The sequence below is a fragment of the Notolabrus celidotus genome, chromosome 12 (genome assembly GCF_009762535.1).
Source record: "Notolabrus celidotus isolate fNotCel1 chromosome 12, fNotCel1.pri, whole genome shotgun sequence".
Lineage (NCBI taxonomy): Eukaryota > Metazoa > Chordata > Actinopteri > Labriformes > Labridae > Notolabrus > Notolabrus celidotus.
The window spans coordinates 23963617-23991316 of NC_048283.1; the positions used below are offsets into that span (position 1 = coordinate 23963617).

At 41.6% G+C, this 27700-nt stretch overlaps 1 protein-coding gene across 1 annotated transcript in view; it reads left to right on the plus strand.

Moving 5' to 3' along the window:
- tsnare1 (T-SNARE Domain Containing 1) overlaps positions 1-27700 on the plus strand; it is a 192879-nt gene that overhangs the window by 40474 nt on the left and 124705 nt on the right. The window contains 1 exon segment of the mRNA XM_034697669.1: positions 2340-2461. Coding sequence (XP_034553560.1) covers positions 2377-2461 — 85 coding nt within the window. The 5' untranslated portion in view covers positions 2340-2376.

The following is a 27700-nucleotide window of genomic DNA, read 5'->3' on the forward strand; positions in this document are numbered from 1 at the left end:
ATGATAATAATAATATTAATAATAATAATATTAATAATAATATTATTATTAATAATAATAATTGTAGTAATAATAATTATAATATTATAGTAGTAATTATACCATTAATAATAATTATAAATAATACAAATAGAAATAATACAAATAATGAAAGGTAATGATAGTAATAATAATAATAATAATAATGATAATAATAATAATAATAATAATAATAATAAGAAGAAGAAGAAGAAGAAGAAGAAGAAGAAGAAGAAGAAGAAGAAGAAGAATAACAATATTAATATTAATATTGATAATAATATGGGTAATAATGCAACCATAATAACAACAATGCAGATCATTTCAATCATACTTTTCGTCTTGATTTGTAGCTACGTCAAATTATGAACTGTAACGTAACAACGGCTTAACTTTGTAAACTCTGATTTACTACCATTAGCTATCTTACAGAATGTGAGCAGACATACTGATTTAACGTTACCCTACTCTTTAGTCCACAAAGAGCAGTGAAGCATAGTTTCCCGTCTGAAACAAAACTTCAACAGAAAACATACATCTGTTTGATAATCCTGCTCCAGTATCAGACATGAGGACAAAACATTATGTCAAAAGAAAATGATCTAAAGATGAAAAACTCATCCTGCTTGATATCTTACTTCTCTCTGACAAACTTTACCAGCAGAGCTCGAAACAGAGACAAAGATTCTCTCAGATAATCTGACCCAAACATAGGCGTTAAAATTCAGTGTAAAGAAATAAGCAGCTGATAGTCTTGTTATACTATTTCAGTCATGAAGAGGCGTCAGTAAGAGTGAGTGTATTTAAAAAAAAATCAAGGCATTTGTCAGATATGAATATAAAAATGTCTCCACAGTTCAACAACACATGCACGGTGGAGATGTCATAAGGTCTGGAAGTCTCCACCACGGGATCTTCCATCTGTCACTGAAGGTGTGATCATAATTATGCATAAAAAAAAAATCCCATCAGGCAGCACGAACATGACCAGGATGTCAATTTGTAGTCAGATTGAGGTGACCTCCTTAGAGACAGGTAACACATGTAAGATGAACACTAATTCATGATGAGAACAAGCTGCAGAGACAATAAGGGAACATTGCTGTAAACATGTTGACTTTCTGCAGTAAATTTGGGCGTTTGAAGGGATTTAGTTTCTTTAGGAGCCACAGCCTCGAGTGGCCCCTAAAGAACCTGTTGTTTTGGCACTTATGCATCAGCTTAATGTTCGTTTGAGTCTCTGAGGGATGATGCCATCGTGTGCAGCAGTATGCATTTTTTTTGTCATGTTTCATCACCGCTCCAATGACCTCAATTTTCACTTGTAGCGACAAATGATTGAACGGCCTGTAGGATTTAAAATTCTTCACACTGTTGAAGTGTGAGGTTATCCAAATGTGAGCATGTGTGCAGACACAAATGTGCATCCATGGATTTGCATCCTTTATGCAGATACAGGCGGTGGTGCATGTTCACTCTTCAGAGGGATGTGAGCTTCAGTCACTGGGCTTGAAATCAAGCAGAGTGAAGATTGTTTATGGACTGCCAAAAGTAATTAATCTCCCTTCTCTATGAAAATTAATCGGATTAAATATTCTCGTGGCCCAGTGAATCTGTCACCCTGTACCGTTCGGACGCCGGCTCTTTGGCTGCTCCTCCGTCCGCCTTGTACCCATAATGCCGGTCCTGAAGGCCGTCTCACTGGCTTCACAATTACTCATCAATGTAATTATTCAATATAATCACATTGGCCTGCTTGTCTGTACGCTTGTCTTTCACGGTGGAGGAGGGAGCATTGGCCACTTGACCGGTATTGTGTTGTGACCTTTGTTAGAGATGCTGAAGTGCTGAGAGAGATTTGTTGATTAGAGTTTCATCTGTGTGTCTCTGGCCGCGGGTTAAACACATGTTCACATGATGATTTGACCTTTTCAGCTGAATTCAGATGAGTATTCGGTGTCCTTCGCCTTTCTGCACAGAGGAGGGTTATGGGAGAACATCCGTGAGGGGCTGACTCCAAATATCCTCTGCTTACTTTTGTTCCTGTTAGCTTGTTGCCTCTAAATGTTCCCAAACCTCTCCTCCACTAATGGGCACACACACACAGGTTACATTAAAGGTCAATGACGCTTTATACCTGGATAGGAGCAGGTAGCCGTACCATGGAGGCACCGCCATGTTTCTACAGTAGCACAGTACGGACAAACTAGTAACCCCCACGCTTGTTTTCTTTATTGAACAGTAGGCCTCTAAATATGCACTGGTTGGAAGACTGAGAGAATCTGTTTTCATATTTGGATTCATGTCTTTATCATCTCTAGACTCCAGAAGCAGACAGACCACCAACCATCAGGCAGGATGTCGTACGGGTCTATCGACGGAGGCTCTTTCGGGAGCCGTAACCCATTTGGAGGTCCTACGAGGCAGGGCTACCAGCCAGTAGGTAAGGACACGCCTTCATTCCATCATGATTTAAAAGCTGTCATGTTTTATTTCCTCTTTTTAAAGTTCCTGTTTGCAGCGTTTAGCAGCAATAGCTTGAAATGTTTGACACAGGAATAAATATTAGGAACAAATTGCCTGTGGCAGTTTGGTTCCTCCACCTGCTCTTTTTATGTGACTGACTGATGGAGACGTGTCGCTCTGTGCTATAAAATGAAACGTACACGTTTGGTGTCTTAGAGGTGGGGTCGGCAGTTTATCTTTGAGCACGATCGGGGAAAAGCCCCATAAGAGAACTTTATGTGTATTGAACCTGGATCAGACTCGTAGATTTATATTTCATGCTCATGTGTGCTGCCACAGTGACAGGTGGTTTCTGGTGTTCTGGCCTCAGAGCCACAAAGAAAGATGAAGATGAATACAGACACTTTAAAAATAAGTGCAAATCCAATGAAGAGGCCCAGATGTGTAGTTCAGGTGAGGACAACAGTCAGGACGTCTCTGAGGACAGTGTTTAGAGCTCGATGAAATGACGGTCTTCAATAACTGCCTATCATCAAAAGTGCTCCAAAGAGAACATAGCTGAGATCTTTGTAAATTCTACTTAGCTGGTTGAAATGTAAAGACTAAATCAAAGTCATTATGAACAATCACCCAAGACTGTTGGCTACACGTCTGTGATGATGAAGCATTAAATCTGTTTTTGCGTAAAACACAGATACATATTTTTACCACATCACTAAAAAAACAATTATGGGGATAATTTATGAATCCAGAATGAAAGGCAGGAAGCTTTTTGTAATCAACCTCTCCCAATAATAATAATAATAATAATAATAATAATAATAATAATAATAATGATAATAATAGAAAATAAAGATTATAATAGCAATAATGTTAACTACGTTTTCTATTATTAATAATAATAATAATAATAATAATAATAAGAAGAAGAAGAAGAAGAAGAAGAAGAAGAAGAAGAAGAAGAAGAAGAAGAAGAAGAAGAATGATAATAATAATAAAAAATACAAATGTGTTGTGATGATCATTTTAATGAGAATAATAATAGTAATTAAATGATTCTAATAAAAAAAACTGAATGATAATACTAACAATAATACATATATGAATACATAAAAATTATGAATAATACAGTAAAAAGATTATGATAACAATAATGCTCCTAATAATAGCAATAATAATACTAATAATATATTAAAATGATTCCTTTTATTATTAATAATAAATAATAATAATAATAATAATATTAAAATAATGTTAACAATAAATATATTTAATGATAATAATACAAATAAGTAATATAAATATTACTACTACTAAAATAATAATAATAACAAGAATACAACCAATAATAATAATAAATAAATACAAATGAATAATATAATAATAATAATAATAATAATAATAATAATAATAATAATAATAATAATAATAATAATAATAATGACAGTAGCTCTCCCGTCCTCGGCCTACAGTAGGGCTCTTCAATTAAATATTTGGTTGGGCTGGATTTTCAGACTCAGGACATGAGCTGGGCCGGACATTTTTAGCAGACAGGGAGCAAAGTTAACCATTTAAAAGAAAAACAAATAGGTAAGATAACAAACATACTGTTTATTAACGAATTGCCACATCCAAAAGGGCATAAACACAATAAAAGAGCAGCACTTGTCAGTGTTAGTAAAATATGTTTTTCTTGCCGGACCCAAGTCACAATCAATTGGCAGTTGCTTTCGGGCCGCTAATTGAATAGGGCTGGTCTACAGTATGGCATTATAAGAGCAAATAAACCTCCGCACCATCAGTGTCCTACTTCTAAGCAGGTGATCAGGATCAGGTGTTGCAGTCAGTGCAAAACGTTTATTATACATGAAGAAATGAATAATTCAAGCAATCAACACTACATGTACCTCAGTAAAATTACAAATTACACAAACATTACATGGTAACAAGTGCACAAATTTATGCTGCTCTGACTCATCACGGTTTGTTGTTTCTTCATACGTGCCGGATAGAAAGTCTGTTTCCCCTGTTACTACCAGCAGTATGTGCATCAATCATCTATGTGTGTGTGTGTGTGTGTGTGTGTGTGTGTGTGTGTGTGCGTGTGCGTGCGTGCATGTGTGCGTGTGCTGAGTGCGTGTGCGTGTGTGTATGTTAGGCCGACTGTGTTTTTGCTCTTGCACAGAGGCCACATGTTTCTCAGAGGTTAAGTAGTGTCAAAATCAGCTTCATTGGATTTGATCCTCTCGCTGCTTTCATTAGCCCCGTAATGGGGTAGGAGCAAGACCGAACCCCCGAGGCAAAACCTGCTCCCAGACAAACTGAGTGTGTGCGTGTGTGTGCAAGAAGATAGACACATGGAGATAGACTCAGACAGGCAGAGCTGGTAATGCATATGATGGTGCCATGACACTCGACTTTTAACTATTAAGCAGTGTACTGATCTTTGTGCAGTGTTTGGAGGTTAAATAGAAGAGTGAAACAATGAAGCGCAGTGGTTGGATGGTAGAAAAACACAACGCAGCAGTTCTAGTAGCATAAACAAACACACCTGTAACACTGTCTCTGCCTCTTACTTGGTTGAGACAAGCCTTGAGTGATCAGTTTGTGTTACAATCTGATGTTCAGAGAGGTCCTTGAGTGAGATAACAGAGAAAACAGTCCGCCCGTTGACAAGAGAAGGACTCGATAGACGTCTTGTGTCTGGTACGTCTCAGTGCTCTTTCGTCCGTCAACACCCACCGGCTGCGTTTTCGGACCGCAGCACAGAGCAGCACCTCCAGACAACTGGAGTCATGTGACCAAGGTTTTCCCGCGGTAATTACTGAATCAAGGATTTTCCTCCTCCTCTCCTCCTTTGTTGTTGGAAGTGAAATACGATCTGGTGATAACACAGATTGTTTTATTCTGAAAATGAACCGGATGTTTTCATTTTGTTTTGTTGCCTGGCTTCCTGTCCCGCTCCATCTGCTCTGTTGAGATTGATGCGTCATGCTCCATCATCCGGCAAAAATATAAGTCTTGTGTATCTGATCTGGAGGACTCTGACTTGCTGGATCAGAGACACAGCCGGAATGCAGTGGAGCGAATCCAGTGGAAGTTAAAACATTGACTAGAATAGAAACCCATTGGATCCAGTGCTGTGACAGAATTCGACCGTGAGAGGGAAAACTAATCCCAGTGACCATCTTGAAATCCTAAACATGATTGGCTGTTTGCCTCGTCAGAGGAGCAGAGGAGGTGCTTACATTGAAACTATCTGGGTGGAGTTTCAACAGGCTGCTGTTAATTTGAATGAGGAACATTTTATTTTCTTGGTTCTTTAAATTATGACTTTGGCCAAACATCTTCTTTTTGAGTCCTTAAAGAGTTCAGCAGATTTAAATGTTGCCAAGTTTTAGAATGATATGCAATAATCTTCACCACACCTCGCCACTCTTACAAAAGTCAAAGCCTCAGTTTGGCCACCCCGGTCCAAAAAGTCTGGCTCCGCCGCTGTGCACCATCTGTGTTTGTCATCCTGCTAACTACGGGTAGGAAGTTGAACACAGCCTACCGCTACGTAGGGGTTGATTCATGCCTGTGACCACTTTGCCAAGACTCGCACCACCTTATGGTCTCTTGCTGTCCTAAAGGAGTCCTGAAGAGTCTTTTCAATCAAACAAGCACTCCACTATGTTTACATACTTAATAGTGAACCTCTGTTTTCTCTTAATGAGGAAGAAAAGCTGTAAAAGAGAACAAAGAAAAAAAAGGGACACCTCTTCACTGGACTAGATGCTGCCTCTTTCAGTCCCTCTGAGAAAAATATTATAACACAACTAAACACCCCCCCTTTGAATTTTATACTGGTATGTTGGAAGCACTGTTGTATGTGACACAGCCCAGATTTTGGATGATGAAACAGGTATTACAAGTTTGTCTTATTCTCCAAATTTTAGGATTCTATTTCACTTCAGTCATACGTCTTCTTATTTGGAGAAAATCCTGCAAAAAGTGCATCTACATGTGAGCTGCAAAAGATTTAGTTAATGCATGACAAACACTAAAGAATGCAAATTAGTAATAACATTTCAATAAAGACCAGACTTCATTGGGACATCTCCAACCTGTCGCTGAAAGTGTCCTTCTGCATGACTCGCAGGTTTAAATATGATTTTAACTTGTAAGTTATGAACAAAAATAAGTCCCTGTAGAGTTGTATGAATGAGTTTAATTGGCTTGTAGTGACCTGATGGTTTTTGCACCATACTGTAAGCATGTTTATTTCTCCTTAAGCATTTAAACCTGAGGGCTTTTGCTCTTTGAGGCCTCTAGTGGCCAATTGAGGAACTGCAGCTTTTGTTGCATCCTCATCGGCTTGATGTGTTTGCTGCTCAGTTTACACCAGGAACCTAACAAATAGGTCTGAACAATTTCAAAATCTGTCTGTGGAATACTTTGACATTTCACATTTTAGAGAAAACTATTTAAAGACAAAGAAAGGAGACAACTTTTCAATTTTTTTTGTGTTTTTGTTTTGTTTGTTTTTTGTGCATAAAACAAGTCGCCTATGAGTCAGAGTAAAGGGACAGTATTCTCTGAAAGTACTGTCTCAACATCCGTCAGACTGATGATTGTTGTTGGATGTAACTAATTTTTTTGGGCATTATTTGAAGCATGAAGTCTCAACGTTGTATTAGAGCAGGAATTGCTCTTTCTTATCATGGTAGCTCATGTGCAATTTGATAATCATGTTAATTTGTGAAATTTCTGACTGCAGTAGCTGCTGAGAGTGAATATGCTGCAGTGCGTTTCAGGCAATCACAACCTCAGTGAAATGAAAGAGCTCAAAGCACTGAGCTGAACGTTGGGTGTAATCCACTGCTGTTAGTGTGCAGCTTTATGAATACGGCCCTGGGTGCTTTTTCTCTGTCCAATGTTCCTGTTTGGCCAGTCAGCGCAGAATGAAATGCCCTTATCTGTCTGCTTTGTACTGTGCATTTAGCAGTATATACAGAATGTATGTTCACACCAATCACGCCTGACACTCCAGCCGAGGAGCTGGCACAAGTCATTATGCTGCAGTTCAGATCCAGCGTGGAGGAGGAAGGGAGGATGTGTCAGAGGAAACAAACATCACATCTGCTTTTTGTCTCTGGACCCCGGTGTACTGTACTCATATATGAGCCCAAAAATGCTCCCTCTCACTCAGCCTGACAGTCGGCATCTCTCTCCTCGTCTTCTCTTTTGTGGAGAGACAGATGGAGCCCGAGTCCCCAGAAAGGGGGGTCTTTGATCACAGTGAAGTCTGGGTACATTATGAGGGATGTGAGCGCTGATGGAGGGAGAGGTGGGGGGTAGAGCAGGAGCCTGTCAGATTTGCCGTCTGTTGCTCGGGCTGATCTGAAGGGGAGCTCAGGAAATGATCAAAGCCCAGGTTAAGTCTCTAATAGAGCTGTCTTTTAGGCTAATCTCTCTCCTCCTTCTCCCGGCAAAAGCTCTCAACCCTCCACCCTGCTCTCTGAGAGGCAGAGTGTCACTTCAGCACAGCCGAGTGTCTCACTCAGATGACAGACAACACCGCTTTAATTTCACACATATTGACATACCATGTGTTGTTTTTTATTTGTTTAACGTCTTAGAGTTTACAGTTTCAGTGACAATCACCCTAAAATAAAGAATTACCATGAGTGTTTTTGATATTTCTTTACTTTTGATTCAGTTTTAGAGTGCTCTTTATGAAACTTAGTTTCTTAAGTCCTCAAGTTTCCCTCCCAGCTTCTGAAACGGAACTGACTGAAGTTTTTAACTCTTTAGAGCAACATTAAACAAAGATAAGATGTTATATATGTATTATAGTCAAGATGCTTTTCATTTGGGACTGTTACTTGAGATTATAAATAATGGCAGCTTGTTAGAATAAAATAAAAGAGGGCATGGAGGTGATGTCAGGGTACTGAGTTGCAGGAAGCACTGAGCAGCAGCATCAGTGTTCCTCCTGAATGCTGCAAAAACACACAACACTTCTTTAATAAACTGTGATGTGTTTTATGAACCAAGATTAAGGGTAAAAAGCAGGTCTGTTGATACTGAAGTGTTCAGTGTCACAGAGCTGGCTCACCTTTAACCTGTGGGAACACCATAAGAGCAGGTCATGTTCAGAGTTTCAGCTTCAAATAGGCTCAAACGTGGCATCATGTCGGTGGTTATTACATGACAGTGTTCTCTGTGGGCAGGTTAGATCCTCAGATAAAATAAGTGTACGTGTAATAAAATGTATGATTAGCAGGTAGTTATGGGGAATAGAATCCTGACAGGGTGAGACAAGTTTATTGCCCCCTGAAGGGGTTCTACTTCCGAAACCAACCTGCTAATCATACATTACCCCGCAGGTTACCCGGCTACTAACTTAAGATACAAACACTGGTTGTCTCTCCTTCTTCACTGCGGTTCACACATCTTTAAAAATAAACGAGGCAATGTCACAACTTTGAACCCTGCTGCTATCATCACCATCGCTCATGGTTTAAGTTTCTTTGTAGAGATCACTAACCTAAAGTTTCTCTCACCTGCTCCGCTCGTTGATAATATTGCTGGACAGAATCCAATAGGAAAATGTCTGTAGCCTGCTGATTTAGCATGCTAACCAAAACTAGCGTTTTAGCCACATTGTTTTGATGCTAATGGAGCTAACAGTTTTACCTCACCTTACTGTCTGTGGTATCAACAAGCAGAAGCAAAATGTGCCAGAACTCTTTTTCGTGGATTGATTTGACATGACGTGTGATCAGTTTGCCTCTGGTGTTGCTCATGTTAGTGAAAGTTAATAACTGCTGTCAAGAGGTTTAGACCAATCAGAATCAAGCATCTTAGACAACACAGATCAGTAAGAAAACGGATAATAATATATATGAACATGTGATTTAAAACCATAATTTCACTTTAGGAATCCACAGAATCAAGCTGTGGAGTCACAGCAACATACACTGTATGCATCACACCACAGAGCCTCAGTTAGTGACGGAGGATGGACTCTGCGAGACAAAGCCGGGATGAGCACTTGCCTGTCCTGCTCCATGGTCGTCTTTAAAGTGGCCAAAGTGGGCCACATGCGAGACAAACACGCATGGATTAAAGTACCAACTGAGACGCCATTGATCTCAAGTCCAGCCTGATGTGACCCGTGCGTCTTCATACGAGCACTTTCATTGACTCTGGCATCGCTGTTCCCTCTGCTGCTTCTCTTTGTGTTATGCTGCAGCTATTCATACCACCGGAGAGCAGCCATGACCACAGGGCTGTCTGAGAAATGCTGCTCGAGGTCATTTCTAACAGAAATACATACTGAAAAAAGAATAGTGTAGAGATGCTTTTATATATAAATGAAAAACAATGACATTAAAGACACAAAAAGGTCTAAAGTCAGACCCTCTATGTGTTAAAGATAAATAATTGTACAAGATAACTGTCCAATTGAAGAATTGCCAGTAAATTTGATCTATTGTAAGTTTTTCCTAATTATAAGGATCAATCTGGCTGACAGAACAATATATGCAGTTTGTTTTTTCAGCTCAGTCTTCCCCTTTAACAGCTGACAGTGATTTCTATATAAGGTAAACATATCATGACCACTCTCGTCTAAGTTAATTGGTTTTTTTTTTCAAAAAGTTCAAATTTCTTGATACATGGAATGGCAAAGCTTGTAGCAGGGAGAGCACACCTCCCCTCCCTTTCATGTGCATGCATAAAAAGCCAAGGCAGGGAGAGAAGCAGCAAAGACTTCCAGGGTGCAGAACAGAGGGTGCATCAGTGACAATATGACACAGATAAAGTCAGACACAGAAGTAAAGGAGGAGCTTGGGACAAGGTGGGAAGTTGGGAAGCAGGAAGTGTCGGCGGGCGAAAGAAGGTTAAATAGAACGCACGTTTGACCAAAAGGATGTATAGAAGGTAATCGCCCAAGCTGTCTGCTGATATTAGCTGGTGGTAAGATCAGCTGATGGACTGAGGGCTGAGGTTGACTTCAAGGCCTGCCTGAACTCATATTACCTTAACTTCTGAAAATTGAAGAAAGTGGATAAAACAGCAGCGTTCAGTGATCCTCTGATTCAGAACTTGTTACCAAGTCCCACTCCTGACAGCAGGAGCTCTCTAGGTTCATGTGCTCACAGTTTACACACCTGCTCCACCAGGTAATAGCCTTGTCATATCGTGACGATTCAGCCAGCGTATGCCAGCATATAAAAAAATTGGCGAGTACACTGGCGTACGTCAAATAAGTTTTGGAGTTTTCTATAAGTTAAGAGCACGCTCAAGTACGCTGGTATACGTCGTAGTATGGTGAGTAAGTCAACGTATGCAGTGTATGGATCATACGTCTAGCATACGCCTGCCATAAGTTGTAGGTAAGTTATGCGATCATTGACACATGTTCACACACGTAGAGCTGTGTGTCTACGTATGTGTGAGTGTGAGAATCCTTGGAGCCCTCACTCAGTGTCAAATAGCAGAGCCTTTGAAACAGAAGCTGAAGCCAGCATGTCGGAGTCTGGTGGTGTTCAACGATAAAGCTGCTGTTGTTGAATTAAATGAAGTTCCAAATGTTACGTTTTTGAAAGAGCAGTCAATAAGTGTAACTTCTTGTAAAGACCAGAGGCTGTGTTCCTGCTGGTTCCACTCCTCTGACCCTCTCCACAGCTCATCATGTTCTTACAAAGAGAGACTGCAGAGTGTTTTTTTGCATGCACGTTTTTAAATCACCAATGCAAGTACATCTCAAAACGTACATTGTCATTAACGAGCGGAAGCCTTTCTATACCCTGCGGCAGCGTTATTACCCTGCCGCGTGCTGTGCACAAGCGGACTATAGTTGGGAACAAGTTATGAATATGCTATGTATACGCCCAGAATTGAAAAAAACATCAACGTATGTCAGCGTTTTAGAGGCATTTTGATACGTTCGGGACAACCCTGGCTAAATCGTGTCAAATCGCTGTGACAGGGCCATGGCGCTGTTTGCCTAGTGGATCAAGCGCCCCATGTACGGAGGCTATAACCCTTGTCGCAGAGGTCACAGCCTCGATTCCAGCCTTGACCATTTGCTGCATGTCTTCCCCGAATCTCTCTACTCTCCACTTAGAGAAGTTTCTCTCCTTCGGTTCGTTGAGTCTTGTTCTTAGTCTGTAAAAGCCGGTTCATAAAGATGTCCTCTTGTGTCTTGTGTCAGACCTAGAGCTGACCCCGTCTGAAGCGCTTGATAGCCTAGCTTCTGTTCTGGTTCCCCAGCTGGTTTCTCATCAAAGGGTCTGAGCTAACTCGGAGCTCCTGTGGGTAATACTTACTATGAACAATCTCACACAACCCTACACCAAAAAACAGCAACCAAACAAACAAACAAAAACAATACATTTAAGCTGCTTTGGAAGTATACCAAGCATCTACAGAGGTGTTCCCCTGGGGTCCTGGCTGCTGACATGTTTCCACATTAAAGAAACATTTTGAACTGGGTCCCTTCATTCTGTGTTTCTGTGTCTGAATGAAGTAAATGTACAGAAAGTTTTGCTCCAGTAAGAAGCTTCTGTCTGCGACGGCGAAACAGGCTGTAAATGCTGCAGCTAAATTTCACAGAGCGTCTCATCAAAGTGTCCCATCAGAGTGTGTCCACTTTAAGTGCTTGTCGAGAGCAAAATGATCCCACAGAGAACAGATAGACGTTTGTTTATGGCACCTATTTAAACTCCAAACCACCTTAACATTGCTCTCTTCACAGCCACCAGACTCCGATGACAAAAACAGTCATTTCACTTTACAGAAGTTTCTGCTCCGTGGAGCAGGACTGTGTTTTCTGCTCTCTCCTGTTAGATTCTGATACTTGTTGGTGGAGTCTTGAGGTTTTGAAGAGAGCAATGTTGCCTCTGTTGATGTGATTTATCCCTCGGTGATGCTGCCAACACTCAGAAGAAGTCTGGGCGAACATTTAAAGGATGATAACCAATCAGCTCCCTCTCATGAATCAGTGTAGTTTACAGACTCTCACTGAAACGATGAACATTTTATGAATCCGGATTTTTCATCTAACACTTTAAAATCATCGACATGTTCAAGGACCACTGAGGGAGTACGCTGCTTGACATCCACTGAGGGTTAACTACTTACACTTTGTATATTTATGTAACATCCATTTATTCATCGAGGTCACTTAAATAAGCCGACACCTGAATATTTATTAAAACGTTAACAGGATGGAGTAAATCAATAACGCAACATTATGCGTGGCTTGAAATGATGTGATGATGGTTTTGATCAGCAGCATAATCACGAAGTAAAATAAATTTCAATTTAGTCTTAATTTCTATAACTTTCTGTCAGCCTGAGTGATTCTGAGCTTAAATAAAACATTCATAAATCTGTGTGAACGTGTCCTCTCTGATCGAGTAAGGTGAGGAATCTGCATCACACACAGATTAAAGTTATGATACAGAGGATTGTTTCCAAGTCACAACTCAAACACTCTTCCTTCGGCCACTGTGGTTATTTTCATTTTCTTGGACTTCAAATAAAAGTGCAATGAACAGAGCAAAACCAAAACAAAGCGCTGGAAGATGAACACTGAGGCCTGACGTGACCTCGTCTCCCAGAGCAAGAATGTAAAGGGCTGTGCTGAACTTTGACGACAGTCTCTAATTGTGTTTGTGGTGACCAGCGCTGGACAGGCGGGCAGACAGGCAGTGTTGCCAACTCCTCAGTGAGGAAAGTAGCTATTGGCTGTCCTAAAAGTCGCTTAATGATGTTATCACTTAATTTGCATAATCTGAATTGTAATGGAGATGCAGGGAGAGACAAAATGAGAGAATGTAAAAAACACTAAATATGTTTACAACATCAAAGTAGAACATTCCATTTTTCAACCATAACATTTTCAAGATGTTTATTGTATAAAATCTACATTAACTATCTAAATGGACCAAAAAGAGACAGGATCAGCAAACGGTGTCGTCGCACATGTGTAATACATTTGCAGTCTGGATGTTGAGAGGGGAACGCCTCCTGCTCTGAATGCAGCTAGGAGGGACTCACAGCAGCATCCACTGCTCGTTGAGTAGAGTAAGAATGATACATGCTTTCACCTCAGTCTCCAAAAGTCTCCATTAACACCAGAAAAAGTCACTAGATTTGTCGCAAGTTGCTTTTTTGAAAAAGAGTCGCTAGAGGGGGTCTGGAAACTCGCTAAATATAGCGACAAAGTCGCTAAGTTTTCAACACTGTAGCCAGGTTATTAAGCTGTGAACTGCAAGGGTGGAGAAAAGATAGGCTGAATCTAAGGACCCATGGTTGACAGGGGTGTAAAAAATGTTGGAGCATCTTCAGTGGCAAAGTTGTGATGCCCATTCCAATATTTTTGTCAACTGTATCTTCATTTTTGAGGATTTAGAGTCGAGTGCTCCCTAACATAGCCCTCTAAAACACTACGCTCCCAACATGCAGGCCTGCTCGTCGTTCCTAAAGTCTCTGGGAGGTTGAGCCTTCAGTTATCAGGACCCTCTCCTTTGGAATTGTCTTCCAGTCAGGGTCCGGGAGGCAGACACCCTCTCTACTTTCAAGAGTAGGCTTCAAACTTTCCTTTTTGATAAAGCTTATAGTTAGAGCTGGCTCAGGCTTGGACCAGCTCTTAGTTATGCTACTATAGGCTTAGACTGACACACTGGGATTCCGTCTTTCCCTCTCTCCTCTGTCTGCCTGTCTCCTACTTTTTTAACCTTTTCTGTTCCATTAAAGTTACTAACCATAGTCCTTTATGGAGTCCCTGAGCTCCCTTGTCTCGTAGGTTCCTCTGGATCTCTGCTGCTGTGGACGTGCCAGACTCCAGTTGCTACAACTTCTACTATCCGTCTCACCACTATCATCTATCTCTCTCTTCATCTCCCTCTATCCCTCTCTGCAACACGGTCTCAGCAGATGTGTGTCTATCATGAGTCTGGTCCTGCTGGAGGTTTCTGCCTGTTAAAGGAAGTTTGTCCTTGCCGCCGTAACTTGCTAAATGCTGCAAAGTGCTCTGCTCATGGTGGATTAAGATGAGATCAGACTGAGTCCTGTCTGTTAGAGGGGACTGGATGTTATCCTGTCTTGATGTTGGGTCTTTGTTAATAATATAACACACGGGGTACGGTCTAGACCTGCTCTGTTTGGAAAGAGTCTGAGGATAACATTTGTTGGGATTTTTTGCTGTATTATATATAAAGAAAAACAAACAGCAAACAGCAAATATTAACCTGACATCCTGGTAGCTGGTTGTGGGTTTGTTACTCAAATACATCGGAAAAATCAGCAATGAAAATCATAAAGATGCACAAGGGCAGTGAGGATTTGTTGTAGATAGGTGTCAAAATGAAGTCCCATTGAGTCACATTAACAATAACGAAACATGAGTTTGTCAGAGTTTCTATCTTCTATTGTCTTCATCACTGAAAGAACAAACAAACAAACACTTCCTCTAGTTGAAGTTTGCACAAAATAAAAAAAAACATTATCCATCGTTAGTCTTCAGCTGAGCTGTTAGTGGAGTTACTCCCCGGCTCGAGCTGAACTGATGTGTCTGTATATCTCACAGTTATCCTCTCATTAAAGAGAAAACCTGGCCAAAGTGTGGTCCTGAGCAGAATGTGTGATGTGCTCCAAATCAGCGTGGTAACATGGCAGAATTATATCAGGTGCAAACATCAGCTCGGTGATGTTCAACAGGAGGTCCAAAAACTGTCAGTACTTGAACATTAATATATATTACTGCCAAATATACTTATAGTTGACCTGAATGTAATGGTTTAGCATAGTCTATGTATTAATTATATTGTCAACACCGGCCTGAGGAGTGTGCAGCCTCTTGCAACCAACATGAAGCCGCCCACGCATGAGAAAGCCCAACACTGCACATGTTCTGTGCAGCACATTGGGCTTTAAAGGAAGAAGCAGTGCCGTTTGTCTGAAATGCAGCTTTCTGTGTTTTATTAACTATGCACGGTGCAAAATGTTATGCTTGCATCCTTTTAACAATGAAAATATAGGCTCACATAAATAATCACATTTCAGGTTTCAACGGAAAGGAAATACACGATAACTAAAAGTGCTTTAACTTTATTTGATTTAGTTGGAGCCCCAGTATATATAAGTTTTCCTTACATTAAGAATGCATCATTTGGTGGTTTAATGTTTGCATACGGTCCGTCTCCCACCGAGCAGAGAGAGTAGAGAAATCACGAGGAAGCTTTCATCAAAGAAATGAAAATATCCACCAAACATCAAGGTCTGAGCAGTTAGCGGCTCAGTCAGAGCAAACAAAGCTTTTCATGGTAATCATTTATGTTTGCCAGATACATGGACCTGTGTGTGTGTGTGTCTGTGTCTGTGTGTGTGTGTGTTTGTGTGTGTGTGTATGTGTGTGTGTGTGTGTGTGTGTGTGTGTGTGTGTGTGTGTGTGTGTGTGTGTGTGTGTGTGTGTGTGTTTGTAACCCTTGACTGCCTCCCTGGGAAGTCAAGGTGAATCTTTCATGACTTCCCGTGGTGTTCTTGCTCTCCACCTGGTTCTCCCAGCTTGATTCAGATGCATGCTAAAAATAGCTCTGTTGTATATGTTAAATAAACCATGATTAAGCTGCTGGATTTATTTTACTGTATCATCACTTATTCAAGAATATAGGAGCTTCATGAAGAGGATGCGTGTTTGACAGGTTGGTTTCATTGGATATTGGGGTAAATATCAACTCACAGCCAAACACAGCAGCTCGGTCAGAGGCCCAAAGATTCAGAATGTGACGCTATGGGCAGCTTGAGCATCATGTCTTGATCAAGTCCTTGTTTCACTTCAAGTTGCATAAAAAGAGTCTGACAGTACCCTGCAGGAGCAGTCAGGGTGAAGAGTTGGGTTAAAAACAGAGTGTAGGGTTCTCGCAGAGTCTAAAAAGGGTCTTAAAGCTAGGGTTGGCAGTCTCGGAAAACTAGCATGAATTTGAATGTAGCATTTCCTCAGGACTCCGTCTAACCCCTCCCCTCCTCCCTCAGAGCTCCTCCTTAATTCCTACAGTGTTGACAGTCAGTGAAGGCATCAGGAGAGGTGTAGTGTGCGAGCCGGAGAGAGGAGAGGCAAGAGGAGAAGTTCTTCATTCAAACATTGATTGTTGTTTTGTTGGTTGGCGTGATCACGGCTGACAGTGACCGGTTAGTAAAGATCAACGTGTTCAAGAATCGACTCGTCATCCCTACAGCGTCCAGACAGACGCTACAATACATATACATTTTCTGTAGGACTTAGTAAATGTCATTCATTCTTCTGCTTGTCAGAGCCCCCGTGGTGAGAGCATTTTAGACTCTGATCTGGACTACAGTCCTGAGCAAAACCCCTCATCGGGTCAGAGGGGACAGGCCCGAGGTCGAGCGAGAGGGGCAGTCAGTAGAGGCAGGGGAAGCAGAGGCAGGGGACGGGGTCTGGGAGTGCATGCTGGGGAAATGTACGCGCAGGAGGCGGGCAGAACGGCAGGACGGGATTTGAATGGTTTAAAATTTTGGCACCCAAAAAACTGTGATTGGTTGGTGTTTTCCAAGGTTTACTCCCGCTGTAGATAGCAGCTTTTCTTCGCTCTTTTTTAAGAACACATCATGTATTGATTGCTTAATGACAATTTATACATTTTGAAATGAGATGCACTTGCATTGGTGATTAAAAAACTTGATGAGTTTTTGAGGAGAGTGTCAGAGGAGTGAAACCAGCAGGAACACAGCCTCTGGTCTTTACAAGAAGTTACACTTATTGACTGCGCTTTCAAAAACGCAACATTTGGAACTTCATTTAATTCAACAACAGCAGCTTTATCGTTGAACACCACCAGACTCCGACATGCTGGCTTCAGCTTCTGTTTCAGAGGCTCTGCTATTTGACACTGAGTGAGGGCTCCAAGGCTCTCACTCACACACACACACACACACACAGACACACAGTTCTACGTGTGTGAATGCATATCAACGATCGCATAACTTACCTACAACTAATGGCCAGTTTATCATCTATACGCTGCATACATAAAAAAATTGTACCTGCCATACTACGACGTATACCAGTGTGCTTCAGCGTGCTCTTAACTTATACAAAACTGACCTATAAATTATGCGACGTACGCCAGCGTACTCGCTATTTTTTTTATACGCTAGCATGCACTGGCTAAATCGTTGAGGTGTGACAGGGTCAATATGATACATGGTGTTTTTGTTTGTTTGTGCATTTCCTTCTCCATGTAACTATTGTACAAAATGAACATCTGATGTCTTGTTTATGTTCTCTCAAGACATTCCACTCCCGGTATTATGCTTTTATTTTGAAAGGGAACATCAGTATGATTCAACTGCATCATGTATGGACTCGTCATGGTGGTCTGCGTCTTTAGTTACCCCGGCCAAAAAAAAAAGGGAGAATGATTAACCATGATATGCCAGCGTTTGTCACTCGTCAGGTGAAATTGTTGAATACATGTTGAACATTTTCAGTGTGTATATATTTTTTGTTCTTTTATCCCTGGGATGTTTGGCAGGGGCAAACAAATAAATTGCTATTTGTTCTGTCTTGCAAAAAAAAGATATTTTTTTCTACCGTTAGGTCTAAAAAAACGTATTTTAACGTCTTAAATTTGAGTTCAAAAATGTGTAGACAACCCTGCAGTGTGCCTTTTGAGACTTCTTCTTAAATCACTGGATCAACCTTATCATTTAAGGAACTGAAATAAAACTATAATTAATATATTAAACTGTGACTACAAAAAGACCTGCAGGAAAAATACAACAATGGATGATTGTATCACTTGAATCAAAACAAAGGCATCGAGCTGCAGGTGTGAAAGCATCCTGAAACTCACACTTAGGAACAAACATTTATGTCTCATCACATTTTGATGCCAAAACTTAGTTTGTCATTTAACACTTCCTGTTTGATTTTGAACAGTGAGAGTCAGAAAACACAAGGTAAACTTTATTTTGGCAGCTTTTAAGTTTCTAAATTAACTCCAGTTAATGAAGAAGAGAGGGAGGAAACAAAATGTGATGATGATGTGAAGATTCAGACTCCAGATAAGTTGGAAGTTGTTCGTTGAGAAGGTCTGCAGGGTTCTGCTCCTTTAAATCCTTTTCCCTCCCTTGTGCAGTTTGAGGTAAAGCTGTTTCCAAAAGCAATCACACACACACTTTTGTTGACTCACATTAAACAATACAAGAATAAAAGTATGATAATAAAAGCAGCATTGTGATGCATGAGGATTAATGGTAGCGGCTAATATGTAATTGCAACATAAAGGGGAAAAGTTCAGGGATGAATCTTTGTGAAGGAGAACAGCTACTTCAAGGCTTCAGCTCAAAGTGATCATAAAAGACATTTATGGCTCTTTGATTACTCTGGATGGCTTTTTAAGGAAGTGTAAGCTCTCTTAGTAATTAGCAGTTCATACTTTAAATAAAGAGTTATAAAATGTCGTCCCTTTTCTCAGATCAGACCATAAAAAGTCCACACAGGCGGCTGCATGGACGGGATGAGGTTTTGTATTTTGGTCAAATCCCAGCGAGCAGGATAATCAAACTCTGCCAGCTCCACCTGCAGCAGCAGCTGCTGGGATCATTCCAGGTTCTCATTCCTCCTGTCAGCTGCTTGCTGGTGAAGTTGCAGATTTTTGGGAAGAGTGCAATGTGTCCCCCCTCACTGAGGGAGAGACAGCCGCTGACCTCGGGCATAATGAGATGGGAGCTCTTGATTAAGTTCCTCTCTGATTTGAGAGTATAATTGAACATGTTGCAGATATCACGTATGCGCGATCGACAAGCTTCTCCGTGAGGGCGCGATGGTAATTCATCCCCGGCAGCTCAGGACTCTCGCTCATTACTGTAGGAGGAATCAGGGCACTTTCTATTGATTGTTCAGCGCTTAAAAAGGAGAGAAAGGAATCCAACCACACTGCCAAACTGATAATCATCTATAATCAGTTCACTGGGGTTTATCGTCGGCAACTTGGAATATGCAGAGTGAGACTGCCCTGCAGCTCTCTTTCCTCCAGTTTCTCTTCAAACTTCAGCTCTTACTTTGACAGCTATGATCCTGTGTGCACAACTAACACTGAAAACTTCAGCAAATGACTGAAAGCAAAGTACATATCATATCTGAGCTGTTCATGATGCTCTTAAAGTCATTATTTAGTTGATTTTTGGTCTTTTACGCCTTCATTCAAAGAGGAGAGGACAGTGGGTAGATCAGAAAACTGGGAGAGGGAATGAGGAGTGACGTATAGGGAAAAGGGTTGCAGGTTGGAATCAAACCTGGGCGACCCACCACAAGGACTATATAACCTCTGTACATGGGGTGCATGATTTAACCATGCTTTTATAATCAAGGTCTTTGACACTGTAACCCTCATGCAGATTCCAGTCTACTTGGACCCAAACAAATCCCAGTATGGGGTTTTTCAGTGTCACAGAGCTGCCTCTCTTTTAACCTGGCTAGATCAACATGCTTACTTTTAGTACAGCTAGCCTGGTCTGGACCAGATTATGCTCCGAGTTTCAGCTTCAAATAGGCTGAAAAGACTTTAAACTTTAATTTTACGTCAATAAAGCCACTTAACATGGCCGTGCACTTATATTAGCACAGCCTGAATGCTTCACACGGGACTCCCACCATGTCTGGTCTGTCTCTGATCCGCTGCAGTACGTGCTCTCTCGTCCATCGATATCCACCAGTTGCGTTTTAGGAACGCAGCACAGAGCAGGAACTCCAGACAGCTGGAGTCATGTGACCAAGGTTTTCCCACGGTAATCACTGAATCAAGGATTCTCCTCCTCCTCTCCTCATCCATGTTGTCTTCATGGTCCTCTGAAAACTTCTGACCTGTTGACTCCAGGCCTGGCTCCGCTCACCAGGACGGTTTGTTGTTGTAGTTAAGTGAAAGGCGATCTGGTGATAACACAGAGTGTTTTATTCTGAAAATTAACCGGATGTTTTCATTTTGTTTTGGTCCCTGACTTCCTGTCCCGCTCCATCTGACACACCTCAGAGCCTCTGCATTCAGTTTGTGATGAAAATAATCTGACCCTGCCTTCCAATCTCCCTCCTCTCATTTGTACCTGTTTGCTTCAGTCAAAAGATCACAGATTTAATCAAATAAAGACTTTAACATGACTTCTATTCATATTACAGTTATGTCTGTGTATTGTTAATGAAGTGTCAGATCAGTAAATGGAGGTTAACAGCAGTTTATCAGAATAAATAACACATAAGTTTCCTACAGGCTTTTCTGCAAGCCTTGGTCAGCCCTGTGTCCTCCGCTCCTTGGTGGAACCGAGATGTGATTTGTAGAAGTATCATGCAAACTCTGTAAACTCATCAGTGTGGGAGTGTCTGCTGCTACACAAGCGTTTCCAAAATGCCTCTTCAGGGACATGATATGGGGCAGAATCAAAGTTATGACTGTGTCAGATGCACAGAGACCAAACTCGTCCAGAGTGATTTTGTGAAGGAGTGCATATCAGTGGAGCTTTGAAGTGGCACGCTGATAGGAGCATGTTAAAGAGAGTCGACATATTAATGTGAGAGAAAAGTTTGAAGTGTGGAGAGATAAAAAGCTGCTGAAATGATTCAAACCATTTAGCAAACACTGGCTGTGATAGAAAACCTCTGTGGATCCAGAACCTTCCAGGGAATCAGCGGCAGTGGAGTTTGAAATGAGCATGAAATCAGAGGAGCAGATTATGTGTTGTGGGTGGGCTCTGATGTAAAAATGATGTTACTCCCCTTGAAAGTTTGTGACAATAACATCAAGTGCAGGCGAACTCATCTGTGGATACTCGATGGATGTTTGTAAAGCAAGAAATCTTTGGTGTTAAATTCAGGATCCAATATTTCAGGATTTATTGATACTGAATCCTTTGACTAAGCAAAGATCTGGCAACCTTTAACCTGTTTGAAGGGATTGAAATAGTACTGCAGATCCTGTAACCCGGGGAGTCCACAGGATGCGTGTGTGCCACGTTACGGCTGCGCAGCGTGTTTGCTCTGTCCGAGGGCTCGCTCCCTGTTCCACAGGATGCAAGTAGCGCAGCGCAGAGCAGGTAGGATCAGCTGGATCCAGCATAGAGAGAACCACATACAAACAACAGGTCACAGAGCCTGTCCAGTTACCTTCTGACACAGTTATCATCTTAAAGTCCTGTTGTAGTTGACCTGGATTACAGATATGTTGCTGATTGTAGCTTACATCCATAATCAATTAGTATTTCTGATCTATATGATCTTTAAACGGTCGGGAGTCCGTATATGGTGTTTTATTTTGAGACTGACGGATGTCGCATGCGATCCTCGTGCCTGACTTCCTGTCCAGGTCGTTCTCTTCTGTGCATATTGGCGCATGCTGGGCGCGGGCTCCGTCGAAAATAGACTTGAAGCATGTCTCTGGCGGAGGAGCGGGGGCACGCTCCCGAGACGGAGCCGTAACGTAACGCCACGTGCCCAGTGCACCCTAGAGTATTGACTAGAATGGGAACGTATCAGCTGCGCAGTGTGCGGCGCAGCCATAACATAACGCCACGCATCCTGTGGACCCGAGGCTTGAGTGTTGCAAACTTCAAGTTTTCTTCATAAATCTGTATTTTGCGGTTTAAGGCGTTATTAATATGCTTTACTCTAAAGAGACGGACAGTTTAAGGGGCCCGTGCTGCAGCTCTGCAGAGTTACTGAGCTCTTTGTGTCGTCCAGGCTTTGGCACTTGAAAACTTTGAAATCTGAATAGCAAGAGTGACTCCAGGGATGACCTGATCACACTCATCTATGAAATCAATGTGTAGAAAGGAGTCTGGCACATTCATAAAGTTAACCCTTCACTTCCTCCTGTTGACACTGTGGCAAAAACACTAGTTTCCTATAGCCTCTGTAAACACCAAGATAGATTTAATCAAATTCTCGTTTTATTCTGAGAGCACAATAAAACACCAACCATCAAATCTGAGGGACTATTTTTCAGCTGCATAAATGATCTTTTCAGAATCGATAAAATCCTGTTTAAATCTTTACTCAGTGTCAACATGTTTGTGTCTCTGGTTGGTAGCCATGAAGCGTCAGGGTCTTGTCTGTCCTTGGAGGGATTCTATTTTGCATATCCGCCCACTTACACCACATTCTGCCTTACATATTTAACCATTTATTTGCTGTGTGAGACACTGAGCTCTGATTCCTGCTCTCCAACTGCAAATTTCCTTGACGATGTATGTATAGAAACAATAACCTAAATCCATTAACTCTTACACCACTATCATGCAAATGGTCTGCTGATTCAGTTAAAGTAAGAGACAGGCAGACAGAGAAGATAGGGGGAAAGACAGGATCCCAGTGTGTCCGTCTGAGCCTTTAGCAGCATAACCAAGAGCTGGTCCAAACCCGAGCCAGCTCTAACTTTAAGCTTTATCAAAAAAGAAAGTTTGAAGCCTGCTCTTAAAAGTAGAGAGGGTGTCTGCCTCCTGGACCCTGACTGGTAGATGATTCCAAAGGCGAGTGGCCTGATAACTGAAGGCTCTACCTCCCAAGAGACTTTAGGTACGATGAGCAGGCCTGCATGTTGGGAGTGTGGTGTTCTAGAGGGGTAATGGAGCACTATGAGTTCTTTTAGATACAAAGGTGTCTGACCATTAAGAGCTTTATTGGCCAGAAGAAGGATCCAAATTTTTAATGTCAAAATAGAAACATCATTCAGAAAGACAAAGATTCAGAACCATGCACAAACTGTTAACTCTCTGTGTCAACAGGCTTCACTTTGGTTCATTTGAAGGAGAAGTTTCCTCCTCAGTGACCAGATGGACTTTGCATCTGTTCATGTGGAAGCATTTATGCTAAACATGCTCATTGACTCCTTTCATCAGAAGATCTCAGAGGATTAGTAAGAATGTACTAAACTTTCTAAGAAGCTGGATGTAGGACCACACGAAGGTTAAACCCAAAAACAAAAAGAGGGCTGGGTGATTGATTGTTTGGTCTTCTGAAATATTTCCTTTTTACGAGCTCAAAATGTGACAGAAGGGAATGGAAATTTAGAAATTCACAGGGTTGATTTATCACTGCAGACTCTCTGCTATGGCTGAGGAAATCTGGAAAAGGGGGTAAAAAAAAGCAGACTCACACAGGAGGAGAGATAACAGCAGAGAGAAAGGAAACAGAGAGTTTAAGACACACCCAGGAGACGAAGAAATTAAAACAGCAGATTACAAAGTTTCTTCAGCTGAGCGTTCGGTTCAGCATCACAAAACAAGACAAAGAGAATCAATTCAGCAGTTTGTTATCATTCTCAGCTTTACCTTTATGTTCCCTCCTGCCTGTTCTCTGACTTTTAATGGCTCACAGTGGCTCCTGTCCACTCAGCTGTGGGCTGGGAGCCCGTTCCTTTACAAGAACAAAAAATCATAGTTTCTTCTCTGAGTGCACTTCTCCAGAGACGTGGTCAGAGGAGTTCAGCTTCTTAAGAAGAGTTTACACAAACGTATGGATCCAAAAGTTTGAGTTTTATAATCACATTTTTTACAATAGCTCAAAATTGTTTTGAAATGTTATCCCAAGACAATTCTCAGAACAAGCAGGGGGTTTAACACAAAGAAGTTAAACATATCCACGGTTTCTTCTTTCAGTAAGCTGTCTGAACAAAGCCTGAAGCTCTAGTCAAAGACCTCAGCTCTCATGTGAACTTTCTCCGTTAACTCACGGTGGAGTGTTGATTTTATTGAAAAACTCCTAAATTAAAGACAAAAAGTGAAGCAGCTGAGTGGGCAACGTGTCATGGCTGCCTCCAGTAGGTCTGCACCAGCTCTGAGCATGCTCACCTGAAACCTTCAAATGTTTCTCCCACATTTGATTGTTCTTCTGCACAAAAAGGACGATCACTGGTTGCCTACTTCAGTCAGAGTGATACAACGAGAAGTACTAATGAAGTTATTGTGGTTAAAAAATGACACTGTAGCTGCAAGTAAGGAAAGAGAGAGATGCTACAGGAAATAATTGCTTTTCATAAATGTTTACATTTATTTATGATTTTTTCACGTGCATTCTTGGTGCCTTTCATTTGTTTCTACTAAGATAACTGAAAGTTTAACAACGATTAATATGACTTTTTGCAGGATAATCAGGAACCACCAAAACATTGGGTACTTACACATACTTTGACTATTCAGAGCTTGATTAAAAACCTAATCCTGCATCTTTAGATGCCGTTATCGTTCTTTCACTATGCACATGATCTGTTGAAAGTGTCAATTTTATCTGAAGCAAACCGGTAGAATCAAGAAGAGAAAGACTGGAGATTCCTGTCCCACTGAATGACTCTGCAATGGAATGCATTCAGTGTGTGTTACTTCAGCTGCACGTCATTGATGATGTAATATCACGATCCAAAATGTTTCCTGCTGTACATTACCTCAGCTGACAACTTCGACTGACTTTAAGGAATGAAAGGACGACACGGACGCCATGACCCGGACCAGGGTATGAGTTTAGAGTTAATTAAAAGAGAGCCAGCTTTGTGACTCAGAAAACTCAGGCTTGAGGCTCAAGCCTGAGTAGCAGAAGTTTAACTCCAGATACATATCAGGTCTCATTTGGCTCCTTAGAATAAATCAGAACTTATAAAAGTTGGTCTAGAGGAATAAAAATAACTTGACAGGATGAGAAATATCTCCTGTTTTGAGCAAAGGTGCTCAACAACCAGCAAGAACAACAGGTTTCTATGTCGTCTCTGTGTTTTTCTGTAAACTATCGTGGGCTTCTTGCCATGCTGCAGAACAGAAACAACAACACTGTGTGGACTCCGTCAGGCTGGAGACATGGTGTGTCTCACACAGCTTGGGAGGAGTGGGAGTGCCGTGGCACAGTGAACTTCACCAAATCCATCCGCCCCCTTCTGCACCCGTTTGGCAGACGCGACAGAGGCAATGGAAACGCAGGTTGAAGGCAGACTTTTGGACAAGTTTGACATGAAGATTAAAAACAGCCCCTGAGGATCGTGCCTCACTCCTCTACGAGAAGACTCCTACACACACAGCCCACACAGCGACAGGCTGCCCAAGCTGCTCCTTCTCCTCCCTCCGGAGCTTCAGTGTTAACCTCGTAGCTCAGCTGCAGGAGAATAGAAGAGGGTTCACACCATCCGTCTGCAGGTGCTGGAAATGTTTCATCCCATGTGCAGAGGTTTTCTTTTTTTAATTTAACCCTATTTTACATGGAGACCCAGAACTAAAAATAGCAGCAGCTCACGCTTCTACAATTCAAGCAGCAAACTCATACAGTAGGTTCAATATTCTACAACATGAAGGCTGTTCACACACCTGTGGCTGGTTTGCTTGGCTCTAATTCAGATGACGGTACTATCCATTGCTGTATTTTTCCCATGGGGTCTTTTTGTGTTCACACTGCAGTATCATAAAGCAGGTCAAAGCAAACACTATCTGGCTGAACTACGTCATATCAACACAGTCTCATTCTCTCACAGCAAAGGTAAACAAACGCTGTGTGTACTGGTCGCACTTTACAGAGTGCAAGCTGGTGTTCTGGTTTTTGAGGCTGACTCTATTGACTATATGCAGAAGTGGCCGATGAGGTTTTGAGCACTACATACTTGTTCGTCGATGTGTCTGCGTCGCGCTTGTGGTAGGGTGACCCAGCCGTGAGGCGATCGTCCAGCGGAGCAGTGACCAGAAATGAGGCTTCGAACTCAGTATCAAAGTTTACACACAAAGTTTATTCATGCAGCATGAGAGAGAAGTTACAGCATACTCAAGAGCATCTGAAGTTCTCCGCCGAATGACAGAGATGCTCAATACTTTATAGTTCTTCAAACATAAGGGAGGAGAAAGGGAGGGGGGAAACATGTGTACGTGTCATCTTAATATAGTTGTTCATAAAGAAAAGACAAAGGGAGGGGGAGAAAGGGGGGGGTGACAGGTGTGGGTGAGTTGCAATCAAGGGTGAGCAAAGGGTCATGTCAGGTGAACATTGTACTCTGGAAACAACAGAGACATTACCCCGGTCTAGCGGTTTACAAAAAGCATACGTCTACAACTTACAACACTTGCGGTTATCAAAAAAAATCTTAAGCGTACATCGTTACCATTGAATATTTATGTAATCACAAGGCGCTCATTTATCATAGTACAAACCGTTCATCATCATGTCACCAAAAAAATCCCCTCAGCTCTCATTCAACTGCAACCTGAGACCATGGTGGGCCTTTTGGCCTTTTGCAAGGCAGTGGGCTGAAGATGTGAAACCACATCCGGGCTAAACCTGCCTTGAACTGCAGAAGTGGGGGTTCTGTCCTCGATTTCACCTTTGTGCAGATATTTGCACAGATCTCTGACTTTACGCCTTACTATTACAGGCTACTTCAATAAATCAAGTATAATGAAAAACATATTGATACAATTGTTAAAAAGAAGAATACATGAGCAAGGAATACATGAACATAATAAGAAGCACAGGATTATCTGTAAGAAAAATGCATGATTATAATAGAGGGTATTTAATCAAGATTCCACACGCTGCATTACTCCGCCGAAGCGCTTGTGGGCAGTGTGGTCACTGTGATAGTCAGGTTGCATGTTTCCTGCCCTACTACGTTTCTTGCTTGCTTTTTCAAGCGTGATTCCAAGCGTTTTATGTTGAATTACAGCTGAAACATGTTGCTGTTGATCGTATAATAATTCTTGGAATTCATGGAAGAAAAGAGAGGAGAAGTCTGAGGAGATGAAATGCACGGTTGTCGCGGTCTGCGTCGTCTCAACGTATAGTAACATTTGGGAGGAGGTGCACGTTGGCTTATGCGTAGGAAAAGGGCTATCCAGACCTTTAGAGCAGGCTACGGTGTCCATTCGATGAAGAGATATAAACTCGGTTTAAGAGTGGCCCTGTAATCTAGCCACTTTCAGCCGAATGTGTCAGTGGTTGTTGAATTTACAACAGCTGATGAAACACAGACAGAGTCCTGGATTATGCATCTTACTTTATATTTCTGTTATAATGTGCAAAATGAAAAAACTAAAGGCATTCAAAAAAGGTGCGTTCAGCTGAAAGTCGCTAGCTGACAGGGTCACCATTTACAGCGAAACACTAATGTTAGCCAGTTAATCTACAACAAAATTACTCATGGGTCGACTTGGAGCAGTGAGGAGGTCAGTCAAATACCGTGAA